The sequence below is a fragment of the Myotis myotis genome, unplaced genomic scaffold, assembly GCF_014108235.1.
Source record: "Myotis myotis isolate mMyoMyo1 unplaced genomic scaffold, mMyoMyo1.p scaffold_m19_p_20, whole genome shotgun sequence".
Classification (NCBI taxonomy): Eukaryota; Metazoa; Chordata; class Mammalia; order Chiroptera; family Vespertilionidae; genus Myotis; species Myotis myotis.
The window spans coordinates 5,016,740-5,039,701 of NW_023416325.1; the positions used below are offsets into that span (position 1 = coordinate 5,016,740).

General features: G+C 50.1%; 1 protein-coding gene across 2 annotated transcripts; it reads right to left on the bottom strand.

Annotated features, from left to right (window-relative positions):
- Positions 1 to 576: 576 nt before the first annotated feature.
- Positions 577 to 22,152, bottom strand: VPS26B (VPS26, retromer complex component B). 2 transcript variants are annotated; one of them, XM_036354213.1, is made up of 6 exons: positions 21,891 to 22,152; positions 13,713 to 13,869; positions 8,190 to 8,354; positions 5,013 to 5,188; positions 3,253 to 3,395; positions 577 to 2,838 (listed from the first exon to the last, which is right to left on the bottom strand). In XM_036354213.1, the coding sequence occupies exons 1-6, from the start codon at positions 22,111 to 22,113 to the stop codon at positions 2,692 to 2,694; spliced, it is 1,011 nt and encodes a 336-aa protein (XP_036210106.1). In that variant the 5' UTR covers positions 22,114 to 22,152; the 3' UTR covers positions 577 to 2,691. The 2 variants fall into 2 exon arrangements, with proteins under 2 accessions (XP_036210106.1, XP_036210108.1); XM_036354215.1 differs by lacking the exons at positions 577 to 2,838; positions 3,253 to 3,395 and adding an exon at positions 4,585 to 4,860.
- Between the last annotated feature and the right edge of the window lie 810 nt (positions 22,153 to 22,962).

The following is a 22,962-nucleotide window of genomic DNA, read 5'->3' on the forward strand; positions in this document are numbered from 1 at the left end:
TGTCATCTTCCTTCACAAGCAAATACCAGGGTATGGGGCTCTGCCTGTTAATACCCACTGAAATGAACTTTTGTCTTTTTAATTTATTTATTTTTTTGTATATTTTTATTGATTTGAGAGGGAGGGAGGGAGGGAGGGAGAGGGAGAGATAGAAACATCTATCAGCTGTCTCCTACATGCCTCCCCCCGCCTCCCCCGCCCACTGGGGATCGAGTCTGCAACCCAGGCATGTACCCTGACAGGGAATCGGACCTGCAACCTCTTGGGGCATGGGAAGCCTCTGAGCCACACCAGCCGGGTGAACTCTTTGTCGTCTTACACTAGCCTTCCTCACCAGCCCTGGAGTCACCTGGGCTTCACAGGGGTTTAAACCATCAGCAGTTGCACAAGTTGCGAGATAGAAGTAAACAGGGCTTCCTTTCTCAGTCACGTGCTGGTCTGGAACAGGTGTTAGGAAAGCGCCCATCACTATTCACAGAGCCACAGAGAGGGCAGGCGTCTTGCTGGCACCGTGGAACCTGTCTTCCCTTGTGTGTGAGGTGCGACAGCGTAAGGCAGAAGAGGCCACAGAACCCAGTGGACCGTGGGCACGATGCCTCTGAGCACAGGGCTGCCTTTAATCAGAGAGACAACTGAAACAAGCGCTCTTTTTTTTAAAATACAGCCATTGAAAAGACGATACATTAAGAAACATGTAAACACCGCAGCTGCTTAATGACAAGTTGCACTGCTTGGTTTAGTACCTATGCACTCCTAGGTGTAGAGACCTGGAACGGGGACAGGAGCCTCCCCTCACTCCCACAGTTGGGCAAATTAGTGGGGAATGAGGGCAGAGTAAGAGGAAATGTAAGGTCTAGCTTGTGCACAGGTCCTGAGAGAATAAAAGCAAATTCTATCTTCTAGTTCTCCCAGAAGAAAGATTTAAGATGTTACAAAAGTCGGAGGATGGATTTGTGTTGTCTGGGGACGTAGAGGAATTGTCAGGTGCTTTCCAGCTAGAACACCATCTACCGGGAGGCCCACCAGAGCCGTCTCAGGCTCTGCGGAAGGCAAGGAGCACAGAGCCCGCCTCCCCCATGCACTTTCGTCCCAGCCTTGAAAATCCAGGGACAGCTGGACGAGTGGCCCTGTCCCCATGGGGATTGTCCGTTGTACTAAACTCGGGGCCCAGCCTGGGAAAACCAGCTCACCTTGGTGCTGCTGCCCCCAGTCAACCTCAAGTGTTAGCCCAAATGCCTTTCTAGTCGCAGTCCTGATCCCCGGGCCCTGCCCAAAGGCCCATGATTGTACTAAAATTTGAAGACGAGTCATCCCTATATCCCACACTAACTGGAAAATGACACAGGAACCAACCAACCCCTCTGCTTGCCAAATCACAGAGACCTGAGACCACCCGAATATTGCCCTTATTGGCCAGTGGGGTCTGCTTGTCTTCCAAGAAGGGGCGGGAGGCCAACAGAGTAATTCCTGGTCATTTCCAGGTGAAGCAGAAAAGGATGTCAACACTGTTACTGCAACTGGCCCAAGTGCAGCACAGCAGAGGGGACCCCCTCTAGTGGAACAAGAACACCCACGAGAGTGTCTGTAATGTGTTTTCAAAGAAAAACGGCAACGGTCCTCAACGCTGGCCAGTCACCTGGCGGAGACATGATTTGGCAAGCAGTTCTGAGGCTGTGGCAGGTCCTGCTGAGTCCTCATCGCCCTCCTGAGGGTGAAGGGGAGTGGGCAATAGTAAGAACAAAATGTCAAGTGTCTGAAACCCAGCCCCAATGCTCAAATTAAATGGAGAGCAAGGCGTGACAAGGATCCACTCTTAGGGAAGCAAGGGATCAAGGCCCCTTCCTGGGATCTGTTCTTAAAGGAAACATGTCCCTGTTTAGGCTTGTGGGCTGGGCACACAAAACAATACCCCAGAACTACACAGCCCTTAGAGCTGATGGGAGGGAATGGAAGGCAGACAGCTCCATGCAGCGTTCACTGATGCCATCCATACATGACACTGACCCCAGGGCGTCTCTTAGCCACGATTTTTCATGGGTGAAGGGACAGTCAGCCAAAGGCCCTTCCACAGGCTCTGTCCCAGGATGTTACTGACAAGAGTCCATAGAACATGGAGAAGGGAGTTGCCTGGGTCCCGGCAGGGAGGGAAAGGCCAGAAAGGAGGTGGCTTGTGGAAACTTCAAAGCACCACGTCCAAGACTCCCAAAGAGGTAGCTTCCTAATCTCGAGTCTCACCCTGGCCACTGGGGATGGGGCAGCCCAACTCCGCCCCTCCCTCAGGGACCTGAGGGGAGGACAAGAGGTGACCACCCGGGGCCCGTTGGCAGCTCAGACTCCCAGGGACATGGTCAGAGCCTGCATCAGGGGCCAGAGGCTGGGGCCGAGGATGCTGGCACTGTCTGCCCGTGCAGCGTGAGGCAGCCCCCGTGCATGAGAGGCCCTTTCCCCAGAGGGACGCTCGCTTCAGGATGCTACCTCTCTCCCCGCCAGCTGCAGAGCCCTCAGGACAGTGCCTCCTGGCCGGAGCCCCCAGGGGTCTTCAGAAAAAGAATTTAAGTCAAAAACATGATTTGTTTTCAGGGTGCAAGTAACGGGTCAGCTGAGCTCACACCATCCTCCCCGCCCCCAGCCGCTGGTGTCTGGTAGATGGGGTGCTGGGTGGGAGCCCAGCAGCTCCTTGGCCCTGGGGGCCTACTGCCTGCAGTTGTTGTCAGACAGCTGGCTGGGGGTCCGCACTTCACCCAGGGAGGTCGTGCCCTCGAAGCGCTGTGAGGCGATGGCTGCCTGGTGGGACATGCTCTTCCGTACGATGTCACCCTTCCGCCACAACACCACTTCCTGCAAAATTGGGAGAGGGGCAACATGACGGCGCGAGAGAAAGGCATGGGGTTAGGTTTCCCGGAGGCTCCAACTTCCTCTCGGGGAATCTTAGGCAAAATCCCCATCTGCTTATCTCCCAGCAAAGACAGCAGCTGTCCCACCGCCGTCCCAGGGAACTCTGGATGTTGCGGGCTGGAAGGCAGAGTGGTTGTGGAGTTGGGCCAAGGGGGCAGACTCTAGGTATCTGTGGGAACCCTCATTCTCGCTATGGGGCTCTAGGTGACCCGTTTCCGCCTCTCGCACACGAACAGTGGCATGGAGACTTGCGCCTTACTGCTTAACCTGCCAGACGGGAGCCTGCTCTTTGCAGAACGACGCCCTCCTGTTCTGTCACTAGGCCCCCAGGGGTCGGGCGGAGGTGCCAGGCTTCACCTGCTGTTTGAAGTAGCGCCGTTCCTCCTCGTCTATCAGCACCAGGTTGAGATAGTAGCGCACGGAGAACTTCTTGTTGATGTCCCGCATGGTGGGGGTGAGCTCGTAGCCCGCCAAGAAGAGCCGGATCGGGATAGACTCTCCTGTAAGGGCAAGGCAGGAATCAGAGCGAGGGACAGAGTGGCCACTCAACCTTACACGAGTCACTCTGGCCAGGGTAGGGAGAGTGGGCATCTGAGCATGGCATGGAACGCAGGACATTGCTTCTGCCTTTGGGAAGCTGCCTTCTGCTGCCCAGTGATGTGCTGAAGCAAAAAGGTGACTGCAATTCCCTTCTAGTCCAGCTGTGCTTCTGAATGACCTCCCACTATCCCCACACAGGACTATGAGTGGCAGTGGGGATGGACAGCCACTGTCAAACATCTTTTGATCACATGGAATGTGTCTACTTGTTGGGTTTCCAAGAGCCAACTGTCAAACTCTAGCAAACTCATATCACCCAGCAATTTTGATGGCACTTTCTTCCATCCTAATTAGGGCATGCCTCCCGAAATACATCACTACTTTGATGGACTGGCGGATGGTATGGTGTCTGGGACACAACATCTTCATTCTGGTCCCAGTTCTCCATTAACCAGTAACTCTGTTGCTTTCCTTGGACCTTATTTTCTCATGTGGAAAATTATGGAAACAAACTAGACTATTTTAGATCCCCGCCAGCTCTAACATCATGCCTTTCCCAGCATAAGTGGAACAAAGTTAGGGCAGTTGTTGTACTGAGAAAGGCCAAGCCTATAATGCAGTGTAAAGCTAAATATAAATCATCTTTCAATTATTCGCTGTTTTGTATGCTTCTCTGCCCCGTTTCATTTGTACAAGGACAAGGACAATTGGCTCTGCTTGCACAGCTGGTGGAAAACTGGAACGCAGAGAGTCTGGAGAGCTCAGCCCTCCCTCCCCAAGGACCTGGCACGGTGCTACTCAAGGAGAAGCTGTCATTGTCCCCAGTGTTCCCGGCTGCTAAGCTACGACACTCCTCCTGCCTGGATTAGACCTTGGCATCACCAAGCACTTCTCAGTGAAAGAATACACTCTTCATCGTCAGCTGCAGCAGAGCCAGTGAAGAACATCCGTGAGGGCGTCTCCCAATAATCACACAGATTCCCCAAACACAGCTCTCAGCCCCACCCGACCCAGCGCTCCGAGGCGGGTGGCAGGAGACTAGTTTCTGTCCAGTTCCCAGTGCTGACTGCAGCCTCTGGCAGTGCTGGCCAGAGTATTTCTACTTGGTGAATGAATGCAGAGAATGAATCGTTTTACCAGAGCCAGAACTAAGTGACAGAAATGATTATTCTGTATTAATCTCTTGCCCCTTAACAGCAACGAATGTCAGAATGTCAACAGGCAAAAGTTACAAAATGTTCAAACTGTGTCTGTTAACCAATTTGCAAGCTTTTTTTTTTTTTTTAAAAAAAAAAAACAAACAAACAGGGATAACTTGAGATTCAATCTCCAGTCCAAGCTCATGATGTAGAGGCGGCGGAAGCGGAGCTCCGCTGAGGGAAGGCGGGTAGCAGTCTGCAGCGTCACAGGCTCAGCCCTCCTTTCCTGCTGGTGGAGACCCAGGTGTACAGTTAGAGCTTAAGCAGTTGCAGGTTCACGGAAATCTCACTAACAGTACAGTCGCTCACGCCCCTCCACAGTTGTGTGCAGGGCCTGGAGACAAGGCGTGGCGGGGGGCCAGGGGCCACGAGGCCTACCTCTCACTGGTGCTCCATCCATGATCTCGTACTTGGCTATCGTGTCGTTCTCATGGTACACGTTGGGGCCTGTGCCCGTCGTTTCCCGCTTGATGATGTCGATCTCCATGTGCTTGATTTTGATTCGCACCAGCAGGAAGTATATCTTCCCCACAATGACATCTTTCAAGTGGTATCTGGGGAAGAGAAAGTAAAGAAAATAAGGTGTGTGTACAGCAACCAACCCTTTGTGTACTTCCCGGCCTTTCTGGTCTCAGGAGAGGGCGCTCTGCCCTGCATGCTGGCTAAAGGTGGGGTCAGAGTGCACACTCACCCACATCCCACCACGCTGCATGGCAGCCTGATTTCCCAACATGTACTTTACGTGAATCAAAGTAACTTCTGTCCCTCCCATTCTCCCAGTTACAGCTCAAAGGATGCTCCTCTAGCATGTTATGGCACCCATTCATGCTTGCTGATTTCATCTATCTGCTCAGTACTATAACTTCTTTTATACATTCGATATGTTTTGTTTTTTAATTTAATTTATTTTTTTTTCTTTTCAATATGTTTTTATTGATTTTTTAGAGAGAAAGGAAGGGAGAGGGGTAGAGATAGAGAAACATCACTGATAGGCTGTCTCCTGCACACCCCCTCCCCACTACTGGGGATGGAGCCCGCAACCTGGGCATGTGCCCTGACCTGGTATCAAACTGGTGACCTCTTGGTTCATGGGTCAACACTCAAGCACTGAGCCCCACCAGCTGGGCATGTTTCCTATTTGTGTATGTTTTTTAGATATCCTAGTGTGTGAGGCCAGTCCCACAAATGCAGAAGCCAGGTCTTGCTCTTCCTCTCTAAGCCCCATAAAATGTCTGTAGGGAACTGGGCCTTGATGGCCTGCAGCAAAGTTCTGTGTGCTCTGGACCCGACAGGCCAGGCAGGAGCAGCAGAGCAAGATGCCATGTCCTGTCCCATCCACCTTCTCCCTGGGCTCTGCTTACAAGGCCCGTGCTCTGAGCTGTCGAACCTGGCCACGAGGCACAGTGCTGTTCACAGTCACAGCTGTTCCGGGGGCCGGTACATGCACAGCCCTGTGTCAGGAACAGCAGGCAGAGAGCAACATCGCCAAACCTGAAGATCAGAGTCATAGGATGTGAGTGTTGGCAGGGACTTCAGAATTTAACCTCCTTATATTCTAGGTTAAGAAAAGGAAGTTTGAAGACGGTAAGTAATTTAACCAGGATTTGAGGAGGGGACAGACTCAGGATGTGAACCAAAATCCTTAATTCCTAAGCTTGTGTTCTCTCCATTCTTTCTTTCTTTCTTTTTTAATGTTTGTATTGATTTGAAAGAGAAACGGAGAGGGAGAGAGAAACATCAACTGGCTGCCTCATGCACGCCTCCTACTGGGGATCGAGCCTAGAACCCTGGCATGTGTCCTAATTGGGAATTGAACCCAGTGATCTCTCAGTGCATGGGACAATGCTCAACCGACCGAGCCACACCAGCCTGGGCCTTCCATTACTCCACATCACGTAGGCTAATGGTTAGGCTAATTGGGAAGGCTGCAGACATTCTAAGTAGAGAACCTAAGAACAGTTATGAAAGCAGAATGTAGGCCACTGAGCATTTTGGAAAGAATGCTTAGAGAACATAGATTCTAGGGGTTTTCCAACTTTCATAAGCTGAACATTCCTTTATTCTAAAAAAAATCTCATAAGAAGCATTAATATATAAGCTGCTCTGTGGAGGCTGGGCCTCGAGCCCTGGCTCCCCTCTCCTCTTTCACTCACCCTTTCTGTGTGTGCTCGAGACCACTAGCCTGATGCAAGCCCTTCATTTTTCAGGAACCAGAAGTACAAACATTTTTAGAACCTGCTAACCTTAGCCCACGTTCTTAGTGGCAGAACAGAAGCTGGCTCACAGCGCGGCCCTTTCAGTTACGTCATTAAGACCTGCACTCATAGTGTGGCTGTCTGCGAGGGCAGGGCCAGATTCTGGAAGCGTCCAGTCCTCAATGTCACGCCACTGACTCTGAGTGCCTTTCACATACCAAGTGTGGTCCTGAACTTACTGCTGACTGGCTATTCTGAGCCCCTGCTAGTGCCACTGCCTGCCAGCCACCCCCTTTGTCTGTGGCCAGGGCATTGGTGGGCATGCACTTTGGTGGCTCCTTTTCAGGAAGGCACGCAGAGCCCCAAGACTGTCAGGAGAAAGGGGAAGAAGTCTGTTCCCTTACGTGTGCCTTAGATCAACCTTCGTTTCCTGTCGCCCTGCCCACTTGGTAGCTGGAGCCCAGGCCACGCAGGCCCGCTCTGGGACATGGTGATCATTTTACTGACACCCCACTTGGTTCCAGGCCACAGGGCGGGGGAAAAAACACACCTTTCCCTCACCCTGTGCTAAGAAGCACATATATTCTGGCTTAAAAAGCCCCCGTTCCTTGCCCCTTCGCAGGTGAGCCTCTGGCTCAGCTCCCTCTCCCGAGTTGGCTGGCCGTGGGGCTGTGGTAAGGGCGGCTCTGTGACTAGAATACACTCTTCCTTCTGCACATTTGATCTTCAAACATGTTCAAGAATGCACTATGTTGAAGAGAGGCTGGGGTGCATTTCTGAACTGTACACGGGATTTACAAGCCCTTAAGTATTTTCGTGTTCTAACAGTAAACACGGTTTAACACAGAGGTGGCTTCCCAACTCGCCAGCTAACGTTATTTCAAGGCCTTCATGAAAAGGCAGCAGGTCCTCTTTGCTACAATTCCTTTCAGTTCAGAGAGGAAGCAGCGGCCTGAGGCGGTGTCTGGTTTCCTCATTTGCCTTCTAAGGGCATCCTGGTCACAGGAGACAGATGACAATGGACCAGTACTGAGATGATTCTCAGCAGTGGAAGGAAACAGCTGTCCTTTGAATCCAAAACCATGAGTCTTAAGGCTAGTTTAGCTTGACTCTGAAAGACATCACAGGCTGTTTGATTTAAAGGTGCCGTCTTAATTTAGTCAAGTTTAGTTTAAGTCAAATGAGGTTTGATTTCCTGGTCGGCCTACCTTTAGCCACATGTATTCCCTGCTTATTTCTGTGCTCGCTCCCACAGCATGAGCCAGCCCAGGCAAGGGGCTTCCATCACTTTTGTTCTGATCAGCTTCTATCTTAACCCCCGGAAATAGTTGCTCCACAACCCGGGGCGCCCGGCACTTACTTGGACTTGTTGTACTCGAACTCAATGTGCAGACAGTCCTCGATCCCAACCTCCATCTTGATGGAGGAGTTCAGCTCTGGGTATGTGCTGAGCGTGTGAACGACAATGTCCATCTCTTTGACAACATCATTGAGGCGGCGGCTGATGGTGGCGCGGAGGAAATACCTGGAGAATATGGACGTGGGGTGAAGGAACACTCCCGTTTCCAGAGCTACCTAGGTTAATGTGCCAAACTGACCCACTTGAGAGAACACCCTTCAGCGGTCTTTATTCCTTAGAGAATTTATCTCTGTGGACCCTCCTCCCAGAAAAAATGCCCAGATGCACTTACATACAACATTTTGCAGTTAGAATTCCAGGGGGTGCAGAGCCCCTTCCCCGAACCCCATTTTGAGCTCATGCTCTGGGTGGAGAATGCTCTAAGTCAGTGATTCCTCCGCTCCGTATTCCGGGTGCATGTCACTCCTCTGCCTTTCGTGGCCCTCGCCACTCTCTACCATGTATTTGTGCACAGGTTTTATGTCCTCAAGTAGCTTCTGGCTCTTTGGGCACAAGAATCTGTCTTATACTCTTCAATTTGCACACCCGTTTGTTTAACGATATTCAATCAAGAAGGATTTTTCAAGTCCCTCACAGTTAAATTGAGGAATAAGGAACGGAGAAACGAAGTCAGCTATTCATTCAGCAAACGTTCATTGCTAGGCATGGGGTGAACAAGAGACACCATCTCAAGGGAAGCTCACAGACCACTGTGGGAGGGGGCAAAGAAATAGAAAAATCAGAACCAAGTGCTAACTTGGATACAGGAATGTAGGCCTGGGGGAGAGAGAAAAGGGCATTCGGGAGAGCAAACCTAAGTAAAACAGCAGAGGAGGGAGAGAACCTGGTGTGCCCCGACAAAGAAAACCTCCGGTGAACTAGGATCCTCAGGAAGGGACAAGTCGGGGAGTATCAGAAAGTATGCCAAGCCTGACTTCTACAGCAGCCACTTAGGGTGGCCTTCCACATCACGCCTGTCCCCTTGACTTAACTCTCATACCCGGGGAGGGAAGAAACACCCCTTCAATTATATTTTCTTCTAAATGAAACTGTCTTTCAAGCCTTCCTGCTAACCAGATCAACCACACACCAGGCCACTCTGTTCTGGGTGGCACGAACTGCTGCTTGGCAGTCTTTTTATTCATCTCAGCAACTTCCGTCACACTCCCCAAGACATTTGTTCCCAACTCTTTTCTAACTGCTCAGGCTCCCAGCCTCCCCCTCCCCCTCTCAGGGGAAGACACTGCTTTTACTATGCTAAGATGCAGGCCTTCCAAGTCAAGATTTACAATTTTCTCCCTTCTCTGCTTTGAGCTGCTCCCAGGGCCTAAAGTGTGTGCATATCTGCCCATCCTTTCCTCCTTCCCGCCTCCTCCCTCTGGCGGCGTGACTCTCCATCTATCTGGGTGCACGTCAGAACCACTGGGGGAGGGGCTTTATAAATGCCGATGCCCAGGCACACCTCACATCCTTCAACTTTTCCAATTTTCTTACCAATTGGATATGTCCAATCTCTCTCCAGCTAAAGGCTTCTTCCTTTGAGTTTATAAAAAAAAAAAAGTCCCCAAATCATCAACCTCCCCCCCCCCACCACCACCACCACCAAACATGGTCCAGGCCTCACATTCCTGACCTTCCTTCAGAGACAGCTGTCACAGAGGGACCCACCCCTGTGCCTCACCCCTGGCTTCTGTTGCCACCACCCAACAGAAACTGCCCTCCTGAAGTGACCACCCAGCCTCCCACTTGCCAAATCCAGGGGCGTGTTTTTCAGCATCAGGTCTGTGCTAGTGTACAACACGTCCTCCTCTATGAAATGCTCTTCCCAGGGTTTCCCAGGAGCCCATTACCCGGCTTCAGCTCCTACTATCCCCCCGTCCACAGGTCCTGAGCTCCCCTCCTGGAAGAGCGGATCAGCTGTGGGCTGAGCAGATGTTTCCAACAGTACATCCCGAGGGCCAGGCCTGCATTTCCAATCGCCTCGTGAACTCTCACACCTCTCCCTCTGCCAGTGCTCCAAATGTGAAAGCTCGATGCATCATCTTACCTACGAGCCATCTCTTCCTCCCAGCAGCCCCCTCTGCAGCTCCACTCACTAGGAAACTCCGTGGATGTCCATTACATTCCTGGTTTTCTGCCTGTTCCCATCGTGTCTCCTAAAGAAAAACTCTTAGGCCCTCATTCCAGCCTTCTAACAGTTCTGTGTCCACATTCTACCCACCCACTAAATATCACATATTGACTTTAAATTCTTCCGAAAGAACCACTCCCCTGCTCACCAAGGAAAGAGGGCCCCAAACCATCCTGTCACGTTTCCCCTCTGCCTGTGGAATAAGGTCCAAGCCCTGATGCGGGATTTACATCTTCTACACACTGCCCTTAGCTGATGTTCCCTCCTGGGCCTCCTCTTTCTCAACATGAATCCAAAATCTTTATCTAATTTGTACAGCAACACCTTCCTTTATTTGCTTTTTTATTGTGGTAGAATGAAGAAGGGGGTTTGGAGTATGCCACCCCCAAATAAGCCACTCTGGTTCATCCAGAGCTGAAAGGAAATGAGAAGAAGCCGACACAAGGAAAACTCCTGCCCTGCCCCTCCTTCCCAGGACAGCAGGACATTTTTTCTTCTTCTTTTTTTAAATATGGAACACTTCACAATTTGCATGTCATCTTGCAATGGCAGGGGCCATGCTAATCTTCTCCAACCATTTGCAACCGCATGGATGGAACTGGAGAGCATTATGCTAAGCGAAATAAGCCAGTTGGAGACACATGATCTCACTCATATGTGGGATATAATGATCAACATCATTTGATGAACAAAAATAGATCCAGAGACAAATGGCAGGGGAGGGGGGTTAGAGAGCAACCGAAGGACTTGTATGCATGCATATTAGCATAACCAATGGACACAGACACTGGGCGGTGGGGGCTTGCCGGGAGTGGGAATGGCTGCGGGGCGGGGGGGGGGGGGGGGGGGTCCAATTGGGGAAAAAGGAGACATATGTAAAACTTTAGACCAACGGTTCTCAACCTGTGGGACGCGACCCCTTTGGGAGTTGAACAATCCTTTTACAGGGGTAGCCTAAGACCATCGGAAAACACATATATAATTACATATTGTTTTTGTGATTAATCACTATGCTTTAATTATGTTCAATTTGTAACAATGAAATTGTGGGTCACCATAACATGAGGCATTGTATTAAAGGGTCGCGGCATTAGGAAGGTTGAGAACCACTGCTTTAGACAATAATACAAAAACATAAATAAAATAAAAGCCAGTGCCCAGATTGCCTCCTTCTCTGTTATCGCTCCAGTTCTACATGTGCTGCCGAAGCGAGCAGGATGGTCTTAATCACCACAGACAACTCTAGACTCTCAGCAGCCCAGAGACTGCGCAGAGAAACCTATAACCAGCCTTGATAAAACCGCCCTTACCTTTCCCGTTTCCCCATGTTTACCTCCCACAATTTGAGTTACTCCTCACAGTCCCACGTGTATGCACAATGCACATGTGAACAAACTTGTTTTTCTCTTGCTAATCTGCCTTTTGTCAGTCTAACTTGCAGGGCCCAGTCAATGAACCTAAGATGGGTAGGGAAAAAAAGGTGTTGTTTTTTTTTTGTCCTCTACAATATACAGGGATGGGCAAAAGTAAGTTTGCAATTGTTGTACAGAAAATAATACAATAATTAATAACTAATAATATAAGAATAAACTGTTTCATGTATTCATAACTATAACCCTACTTTTGTCCACCCTGTATATAACATTAAATTTACCATTTTAGCCATTTGTCACTTTAAGTGTACATTAAGTTCATTCGCATTGTCATCATCATCCATCTCCACCACCATCATCATCCATCTCCAGAACTTTTTTAACTTCCCCAACTGAAACTGTTCCCATTAAACACCAACTCTCCATTCCCCCTCCCCTCAGCCCCTGGCAACCATCGCTCTACTTTCTGTCTCTATAATTTTGACTCCTCTAAGTTCCTCCTATAAGTGAGATCATACAGGATCTGTCTTACAACTGGCTTATTTCACTCAGCATAGTTTTCAAGACTCATCCATGTTGTAGCAAAGAACAGGATTTCTTTCCTTTTCAAGGTTAAATAACATTTCATTGTATGTTTTGTTTTATCCACATTTTCTTTATCCAGTCATCTGCCGATGGGCATTCAGGGGGCGTCCACATTTTGGCTCCTGTGAATATGCTGTTATGAGTGTGGATATACATACGTCTATCTCTTTGGGGTCCCTGCTTTCACAGACCAAACTGATGATTGTCAGATGGGAAGGGAATTGTGGGAGGGTGGAAAGGGGGCAGGGATTAAAAGTACAAACTGCAGGGATGTGAAGTCAATAATAAGGGGTACAGTCAATAGTATTCTAATAACTATGTATGGTACCGGTGGTTATTAGACTTATTAGGGTGATCACTTCGTAAGTTATATAAATGTCTAATCACTTATAATAATGTGTGTCAACAGTAACTGAAAAATAAAAGTAAAGGATGAAATAAAAGGAAAATAAAAAGTCTGCAGCATCCTAAACCCAGGCCTTCAGGTGAGGAGAACAAGCTGATCTTACAAGATAGTGCCAAGACCTGGGACCAGGTGTCCAGAGCGAAGGAGGAAGCCTGCTTCATCCCAGTGACATCACATAATCCTGGGTTCCATCCAACAGGCTAGAGCTGCTCTGGATTTTTTTTTTTTTTTAACCCCAGAGGCCCTGGGACCAGTCCCTATCCTCAGAGTTCCCAAGACTGGAACAATAAAAGCAATCCCATGTCCTCAAATTGTGTTCATTAATCTTTGAAGAACTTGGTACATGCTTACATTTTATTCTCTCATCACCCCCCAAAAGATGGAGCAGGCAGATCCAACATTAGAAACAAACCTATTACCCACTTTCTAGTGAGAAAGCTGAGTGACAGAGCTCAGGATCACACTGCTGTCCTGAGAACTGGATCAAGGGCCGGTATGTCCTGATGAACGTCGACTGTTGACTTTTCAGGAATTTTATGAAGCAGTGATTAAACACAGCAATTATTTGCAATTATATAAACTTACAATGAGTTATATTAAAAACAAAGGTAATACATACCAAAAAAAATGCCTTGCTTCCTAATTATGTTGCTACAATTCTCTGCTCTTGGGGAATTTATATTTAGTGTCTCCGTATGTCGGTAATGTTTGCTAAATGTGGTTACTGTACATCTCTCTCCAACTGTGCATTCGGGCTGTCAGACTGGTAGCTTGAAATTGGCCATGGTGGGAAGATCTACACTCCAGCAATTAACAAATGCTAAAGCAGGGGTTTTTCCTCCCAGAGAGCCTGCTCTAACCATTTACCAGCAGACCACTGCTCTCTGCATTCTTCCTTCCCGATACCTTTATAGACTCTTGAAAACGTGGACAGCTTCAGGTCCTGCTCCACAGGGGGCAGTTTCTGGGGCGAGGGGGGCACAACTTACCGGAGCTTCACATTCTGCCCCGTGTAGGACTCATACGGCTTCTCCACGTGGGTGAATTCAAAGTCGAAGGCCTGTGACTGGGTGATTTCTCCAGGCCGGGCCAAGTCCTTCACCAGCGACACAAACTCATGGTGGTTCCCGCGGTCATAGTAGAGTTCTGCGGAGAGAGCATCGGCCTCCTCTATCAGACCCCGAGCTACCCAGGGCCTGGCAGGGGGCTTCATCCCGGCTGTGGGCACCTGTGTCCTAAAAGACCCCCACCAACAGACCAGTGTTATTCCTGACCCGCTCCTTCACTGCATTCCTCATATACTGATCTCCCTCCACCTCCCCCTTTCCAAACAATTCCATTTTATATAGAGAAATCCCGTGGCACAGTAAAAACCCCATATAATCCTGCTCAGGACAGCAGGGCAGGCCATAGTAAGGGACACATCAGGGGAACCACTATCAAAAACACATTTTTAAAAGCACATTAAAAAAAATATTTATAACTTTTAAAGCATATTCATGGGCATTTATCACCAATTTAAAAGATAAGGGAACTGAGTCACAGTGCGGTTAAATAACTGGCTTAGAGTCTAGGGTTGGCTGCTATGGGACTGAGTCTATTTCTACGACCTAGTACAATGGGAGTAAGACAACTCACTTCATAAGGTTTTGTGAGAATTAAAGGAGGCAATGAAGGGACAGGATTTAGAATAGTACCTAATAGATAGCAAACACTCAAAATATTAGCTGCTAGGCCCTAGCCAGCTTGGCTCAGTGGATAGAGCATCGGCCTGCGGACCGAAGGGTCCTGGGTTAGGTTCTGGTCAAGGGCACGTACCTTGGCTGCAGTCTCCTCCACAGCCCAAGCCCTGGTTGGGACACCTGCAGGAGGCAACCAATCGATGTGTTTCTCTCACACAGATATTTCTTTCTCTTTCCTTCTCTCTTCCACTCTCTCTAAAAAAATCAATGACAAAACATCCTCTGGTGAGATTAACATATATATATTAGCTGCTAGCTGATCCATGTGGCCAATCTGACATACAAGTTTTAATGTTATTACCTCCATTTAAAACAGTGGCTCCAAGACTGCAATGGGCATCAGAATCACTTAGAGCAGTGGTCGGCAAACGCATTAGTAAACAGAGGCAAATATCAACAGTCCAACGATTGAAATTTCTTTTGAGAGCCAAATTTTTTAAACTTAACTATATAGGTAGGTACATTGTTATTAACTTAATTAGGGTACTCCTAAGGCTTAGGAAGAGCCACACTCAAGGGGCCAAAGAGCCGCATGTGACTCGCGAGCCAGTTTGCCGACCACGGACTTAGAGGGCTTATGAAAACACAGATTGCTGGGCCCCACTCCTAGTCTGATTCAAGGGGTCTAGGGGAGGGGGCTGATCCCGCTGGTCCTGGGACCCCACTTTGAGAAGCAATGCTCTTAAGTTCAACCTCCCCTGGAAATAGTTTTGGTATATTTCGCTGATATAAGCTCATGCCACCCACTTATCCTATATTATTCTTAGCCTCTTTGTACTCTGCTATTAAACTATTAACTTCTGCTAGTATTCTACACATGGTGATTAGAGGTAAGGCCTATATGCCCAGATTCCCAGCATCCTCCCCAACCCACCTGGCTGCATGGCGGACATTTAATACTGTGACTACACATGGCCAAGGTGCAGTCAAGGTCCAGCCCTGGGGCAGGTATTTCTGAGCTTCAAGCCAATGCTAGGCTGCACCCTGAAGTAGGATAGACCAAATGGGGAAATGGTGCAGGCAGAGCACACCGCCACCCACTTCTGCTGTTGGCTGCTTGGGGATAGAGAGAACCCCCACAGGCCTGGTCCTGGATCTTCAGAACACAGCAGGCGATCTCTCTCAGGGATGCCTCAGCATCAGGGGACGTGGGGCAGAGGTACATGTGCTCTGGGTCCACCCTGGACAGTGCAAGGTCTGGGTCCTCATAACGATCAAGGCCATCCTGGGTCAAAGTACCCACTCTCTTGCCTCCCCAGAGGTGGCGGTGGCGTGGTTACATACAGTGCTGCTACACCTGTGTGAATGTACATTGTATTCTGTGATTACAGTTGTTGCTGATTTCCTATGTAGTTACACTGTGATCCATCTTATATTACAAACAACCCACCTTCTCTCCCAAACACTAAATGGAACCAGCAGTGGGCGGCATTCCGGGTAGTGAGTGATCATCCACAAAGTTGCTAGATGGGAGACGACAGTTGCAAATGATGGGGGAAAAGGTGAGCAACCAATAATAGTTCTAAAATCAGGAACTGTGCTCCTCAGTAAAACGATGTGCAGTGACTGGGCAGGGGCAGAGCCACTGGCCAGCCCACGTCAAGGGCTCCTCCACTTCTGCTGGTCCAGGGACACATGAGTCCTAGTGGATGATCCTGGCTCTTATGTGGGCTCTGACCCCTTGACTGGGGAACCTGTTGCCTCAATTCCCAATCACTGGATTCTAGCCATAGTTTCAGGGGACAAAAGCAGGCAGAGCAAGGCCCCAACATCCACGATCTTTAATGGGAGATCCCAGAGCCAAGAGAAAGATGGGAAAAGGAGGATGGAAAAACACACAAACGTGACTACACAGCTCAACGGCACCATGAGAAACAAACAGAGGCGGCCTGTGAGCCCTCAGAGAGCAGTCAGGCTGCCAGCATCCGAGGATCCTAGCAACGGGCTGCCTGACCCAGCAGGGGAACCTGGCTGTGGCCAGGACCTCTGGCGGAAGAGGGCCTTCCCTGCATAGCATCATGCTCTGCTTCAGTTTTTTCCTCCGGGACACACGTTACTACAAGCTCTTATACCAAATGTCATGGAAGAGTGACCGGTGTCTGAGTGGGGCTGGACTGGACTTTCTCGTTTGTAATTTCAAAGCTGTTTGCAGTGCTTTTGCAAACACTGTTAAGGCAAAGGGGCAGAAATAGCACCATATTCTGTCGCTTGCCAGGAAGTTTGGTTTCCTCTGACAGGATTTAAATAAAACAATCCAAGGCTGTTCTAGTGAGAGGTTTGGATCCTAAAGAGGCAGTCAACTGCCTCTATTTTTCCCCAAAGATGCAGGCACAAGTCATGCCTAGCTCTTCCAGGCCCCCCAAACCCTCGGGGACTAGCCATTTCAAGTTAAAAGTCGGAATTGACCAAGTGGTTTCGTTAAGGTAACTTCTGTCTCCAGCCTCCCAGGAGGAAATGAGTTTTGCAGAAGGATGCTTTCATGGTGAAACTTGCCACCAACGGCTGAGGAGCGAACCTGCCACTTTGGGAGGAAATGGAGCCGGCTGGGCAGCACAGGGTCATCCCCTGAAAGAAGCTGAGAATTGCTGCTGGGCCCGGACCATGTGTGGTCCAGGCTCCATGGTGGGCTTGGGAGAAGCGAAGTTAGCAAAGGCAAAAAGACCTGCAGCGAGCTTCCTCTCACCCTGCTTTCCCCACGCACTACTTGCTAACTGGCAACCCAGCTACGACTAGTGCTGGCCACTCTGCTCGGATCTCTTGGACCCCAGGAAACCTGTCGGGCAGTCATACCCGAGCTGCCCGTAGCCGGCCAGGCGCAGCTCTGCTCCACGCCCTGCCACAACTTATTAACGGGCTAGAATCAATCGATTTCATCTCAATGTGCCTTTTACTTAGCATTTCCTGGGTGAGTAAATTAAAATAGAGAAATTCTCTGGAGTTTTTAAAGTACAGGCTTGATTGGTCATGATGAGCTCAGATACATCCAAAGGCAGGGGCCAGCTCAGAACAGAGTTGCACATACTTCCCCCTTTACCCACTAGGGAATCGATGAGAAGAATTTTAAGGAGAGGCCTGACAATGTTAGAATTGCCTTTTAGACAGTTTACTGTTATAGGCGGTGAATTGAAAGAAGAGGAAAACAAAGGCAGGAAAGCCAGTTAGGAGACTACTTGCTACAAACAGAAAGAATAAATGCATTAAGAATGGAGAGGAAGCCCTGGCCGGTGTGGCTCGGTTGGTAGGGTGTCATCCTGTGCACCCAAAGATTGCCCCTTCGATTCCCAGTCAGGGCACATGCCTGGGTTGCAGGCTGGATCCCCCGGTAGGGGGTGTGCAGGACGTAGCCTATCGATGTTTGCTCTCACATCGATCTTTCTCTTTCTCTCCCTCTCTCTAAAAAAGAAAAAGAAAAAGAAAAAAGAAGCCAATTAGTTGTATGGGGGGAGGAATGAAGCGTCTCAGATGACTCCCAAATTTCTGAGGCTGAATGGATGCAGGTGCCAGAAGCCAAAATGGAAAAAACACACACAAACAAACAAAACCCACAGAGCGGCAGGGCTGGCAGAGAAAGGGTTTCTGTTTTGGATGCCTCTTTGAGGGACCTGGGGTTGGGGTATCCAGGTGGAGATATTTAGCAGGCAGTGAGAAACACAGGCATGGAACTCAGAAGAGAGGACAGGTCAGAACAAAGAAGGAATTTGGGAGTCATGTGAATATAAGAAGCCACTGAAGTCATGGGTGCAGATGAGATTACGAGAGCAAGTTATGGAGTGAGAAGGGACCAGGAACAAAAACTATCTCTAAATCATCATCAAGATAGGAGCGTTGTCCGGTGGACCAAAGGGTCCCGGGTTGGATTCCAGTCAAGGGCACGTACCTTGGTTGCAGGCTCCTCCCCGGCCTGGGCCCTGGTCAGGGCTGGTGCAGGAGGCAACCAATCAATGTGTTTCTCTCATATCGATGTTTCTTTCTGTCTTTCCCTCTCCCTAAAAATCAATGGAAAAATATTCGGGCGAGGATTAACAACAGCAAAAGAGACAGGGGCTTTTCTGAGCAGGGCCTGGGCCACTAGGAGAATGGGGCACAAAGGGGTCCGAGTAGCTATTTCTGCAAGGACCCTGTGCAGAGTCCCTTCCATGAAGTTTTGTGTGGGCTACTGTACGTTCCAGGAGAAGACACTGGGAAGGCACTGGGTCCAGGCAGACGAAAGGGGAGGCTAACCTGCTTCGAACATTCCCCATGGAGAGAGAGTCTGCATAGGAATCAGGGGTAACTACAGGTGAAATGTTTTAAATGCCTAGCCCCTGGGAGCTTCTTGATGGTCCAGCTTAACACGGAAAGAGAAAAGGACAATGATCATCTTAACTCCTTTTTACTGAGCACATACTACATGTGCCAAGCCTTGCACTTCATGTATATTATCTCTAGTCCTTACAAGACTTGACCTGAGCAAAATCTGTATTATTATAAACTGAGCCTTTTCTAATTTACATAACCAGCTGAGTTGCCCCCTGCATATGCCAGGCTGTCCCTCTAATGAATACACAGGTGGGACAAATATACTTTCTTTTTTTTTTTTTTAATAATTCTTTATTGTTGAAAGTATTACCTATGCCCCCCCCCCCATTGACCCCCTCCAGCCAGTGACAAATACACTTTCATCAGGAGGAAAAATAAATTAGTCATAAGGATAAGATTAATTACATAAACCACTTCATTTTCAAGATACAGAACTAACTCTTCTGAGGGAGGAAGGCAGGAAAGAAGGAAGGAAGGGAAAGGAGAGAGAGAGAGAGAGAGAGAGAGAGAGAGAGAAGAACCAAATCAAAGAGACTACTGTTTATAAGAAAAAATTTGAGTTAAAATGGAAATCAATGAGGAAGGGGACAGAGCACAATGATATCAATCAACTTTCTTACCATACAGCCAGATCTCAGAAAGAATCTGACCAAGTTCCACCCACTTCATACATAGCCAAAGAGTGCAATGAAGGAGAAAACCACAAGACCACAACTTCAACAAAATTACTCACTGGCTTCGCTCTGGTGCCCTGAGGTCGGCCGGCACGCTGCCTTAGGTATATGGCACAGATACGCCAGGCGCTGCATGGAGCACAACCCTCTGACCTCACAGCATTCTCACGGGCTGATTTTTGTTGTCCTTGTCTTACAGGGAAGAAAGCAGCCCAGAGAAGGGCACAGCATCCCCAAAGTCACAAGGTCAAGTCAGCCCAGAGTGAGTGCTCAGGGGCCCAGGAAGAGTCATCAATGGAAGCAATAAAACAAAACATTCTGAGAAAACTCAGCAGGGATGCTATTCTGGGATCCAAGGAGTTAGACAAGAAATCAGTCAGGGCAGGTGCAGCAAGAAGCCTCTTCGTTTAGACTAGAACAGCGGCTCTCAACCTGTGGGTTGCGACCCCTTTGGGGGTCGAACGACCCTTTCACAGGAGTTGCCTAAGACCATCGGAAAACACATATATAATTACATATTGTTTTTGTGATTAATCGCTATGCTTTCATTATGTTCAGTTTGTAACAATGAAATTGGGGGTCACCACAACATGAGAAACTGTATTAAAGGGTCGCGGCATTAGGAAGGTTGAGAACCACTGGACTAGAAGGTCTTGACACCATTCTGCGCCCCTCACCCCCGTCAATCCTGCTGGAGCTGCAGACATTGTGGTTATCTTTCTGTATTGACAAGGTATGGCCACCTGGAACGGTGGTTCAGACACAGGCTAACCGTGCCTGTCTACACTGGCATGACAGAGCCAAAGAATCCATGCAACAGTGTTAAAGCTGCTACTTGAAGATCCTAATGCGAAGCAGGCAAGGACTTCACTACCTCACATGTTACACTCAGCTGAAAATATTTTGGACTCATCCTATCTACTCAGTGGCTCTTTATTAGGCAGATTTTTACCCTTTAGTGTACGTAAGGCAGTATCTCAAGACATTTTTGAGGTTACAGCTGGGGGGTACTTCTGGTATGGGGTGGGTAGAAACGGCGTGGGGGGGGGGGGCATTGCTAAACATTCTACACCAAAAAGGAATGACCAGGCCCCAAATGTCAATAGCATGCTGTTGAGAAATCCTATCTAAGCTAGAAGCCGGAGAGCAGCGGGTATGAAGCTCATTCTTTAGACCTATTTCTGATACACAAAAGGCCACACTCATTCTGGATTTGACGTAAGGACAGAGGTTCCTGCGGGATCAGCTGGTCTTCCACCTGATTTCATTCTCTGAAATGCCAGAGGTAAACAGTTCAGGCTGAGCACTGCCTGCAGAGACCTGTGCAGAACTCCCCTTCCCCAGGCCCCTCCTACCCGGGGCCAGTGCTTCTGGCCTTTGTAAAAGAGGAAAACAGATTTCTTCGCTGTACTCTGAGGACCTGAGAGAGCATCTAACAAGCTTTCCCAGGAAGTGCCTAAAAACAGAGTTAAACATGCAGCATGTGGCATAGGGCATGAATTCTCTGCCAGAGGTTTCCAACCCACACGGGGGGGTGTTCACTGTGACAAAAAACACAGTTTACTTCCAGAAGTGCATGGGAGTTTTCATAAACAAGAAAACTCCAAAGAGCCTTAGCCCTGGAGACAATTGCATCTTGACTGGCAGCTTCCAAAACCTTCTGGCAGTGGTTAACTGCCTTTTATGGTCCAAAGCCAGTTATTAATTATCATGATTAAAGACTGTGGGAGCACTGAGCGATTTTGACCACTTCACTTTTAGTCTTTGGAGCATCATTTCTTTGTCTTTAAAGAGAAAACGAGTCGCCGGGAAACGAATGCTCTAATCGAGAAGGCTTAGAAATACAGGCTTAGGTGGACAGAAACGCTGGATCAGAAGGCTGCAGGGCTTTTCCCTCAAAACGTGTACAAGACAGGAAGTTCAGAGATAAGGTGAGAGAGGAAGCCCTGGTGAGCCATGTCGCCCACATCACACCTAGAAGTGACAAGGGGGCGGGTGAGACTGCAACTGAGCCACAGACCAGCCAAATTCGGGGTCGGGAGGAAGGCAAGGCTCCCGCTAACAAGCCCACCTGCAGGCTAAAGGCTGGGCCTCTCGCTCCGAAATCCCGAAATCCCAGAGGGGTTCTGTTGAGGTTTTGGTGGGTCTGTGTCATCTGAGCGGCATGGGGATGGGACACCTGGGCATTCTGCCCCGGGGTGCCCGCCACCGAGGGGCACAGCGGGGTCGCGCCCGGGGCCCTGGGCACCGCCACGCCTCGTGGCGCGCTGTCCCTTTGGGCAGGGAAAACGGTAACGCGGCGGCGGCCACGGGCGGGCGGGTCTCAGACCGCAGGGGGACGCGTGGGGACCGCAGGCCTCGCCGGAGCGGCCCGGGGTCCCGCCCCGAGTGGGCGCCCGGCGCGGCGCGAGGACGTGGGGGTGGGGGAGGGAGGCCCCGGGCGCCGACTCACCGATCTGCCCGATGAACTCGATCTTGATGCCCTGGTGCTCCAGCCGCTTGTTGGGGTGCTTGAGCGCGAGGCTCACCTTCCCGGAGACCGTCTCGCCGTCGTAGAAAAGGAAATATTTCTCCTTCTTCCCGTCCTCCGTCTTGTGCTCGGCCCGCTTCCTACTCTCCGCATCGTTGAGCACGATCTCCACCTCCACGCTCTGCCCGAAGCCGAAGAAGCTCATCTCGCCGCCGGCCGGGCGCGCCGGGCTCTCCGGGGCCGGGCTGCCCTAAGGGAAGGCCAGCGGGCTAGACGCGCGCGGCCGGGCGGGGGGCGCGGCACGATGGCCAGCTACAGCCGGAGGGCAGGGCAGGGCCGGCTGCGCGCCCAGAGCGCAGATGCGCCGCGGCCCGCCAGTCCCCGAGCGGGCGCGGGCGACGGAGATGGCGAGGGGCGAGGGCGGCCACGCCACTCTACGGGGGACGGTGCAGAGCCCCGGGGCTACCGGCCGCTGCCGCCCACCCGGTGCCCTGCGGCTCGGGGCTCGGGGCGGCGGAGCGAACCTCCAGCTCCTGCGCTGCGATGCCCGAACAGCTCCGGAGATCGCGGCGGAGGGCGGGGAGGAGGAGGCGGCCTTCAGCGGGAGGCTCCGGAGACGCCGCGCGCAGGCGCACGCCTCTGCCTCCGTAGCCCTTGCCACCCGGCAGCCGGGCAGGGTGCTCACTGCGCCTGCGCAGTGGGCGAAGGCGCCGGCCTTTCCCTTAGTTGACATGGTGGCTACGGCCTCTTTCCAGAATTCGGGCCCGCACATCCCGTGAAATTAAGAGACCTGCAGATGTCCTCTAGCAAGGCTTCATTTCCCTGCTTTTCCTCTACTATTTTCGTTCGGTAAACGTTAGTCTGCCGTCCACATCTGGATACGTAACAACGTTCGACTGCTGTTTGACGGGGTAAAGGAAGCCCTTTGACACTCACGCGAAATGTCACTTGACAGGGGGCAAAGGTGACAATCACTGTAGGAAGTCTCTTGTCTCAAATCCCCTTTAAAGTTCCCTCCCATTGAAGGAAAACGAGGCGGGAATGGCGCTATACG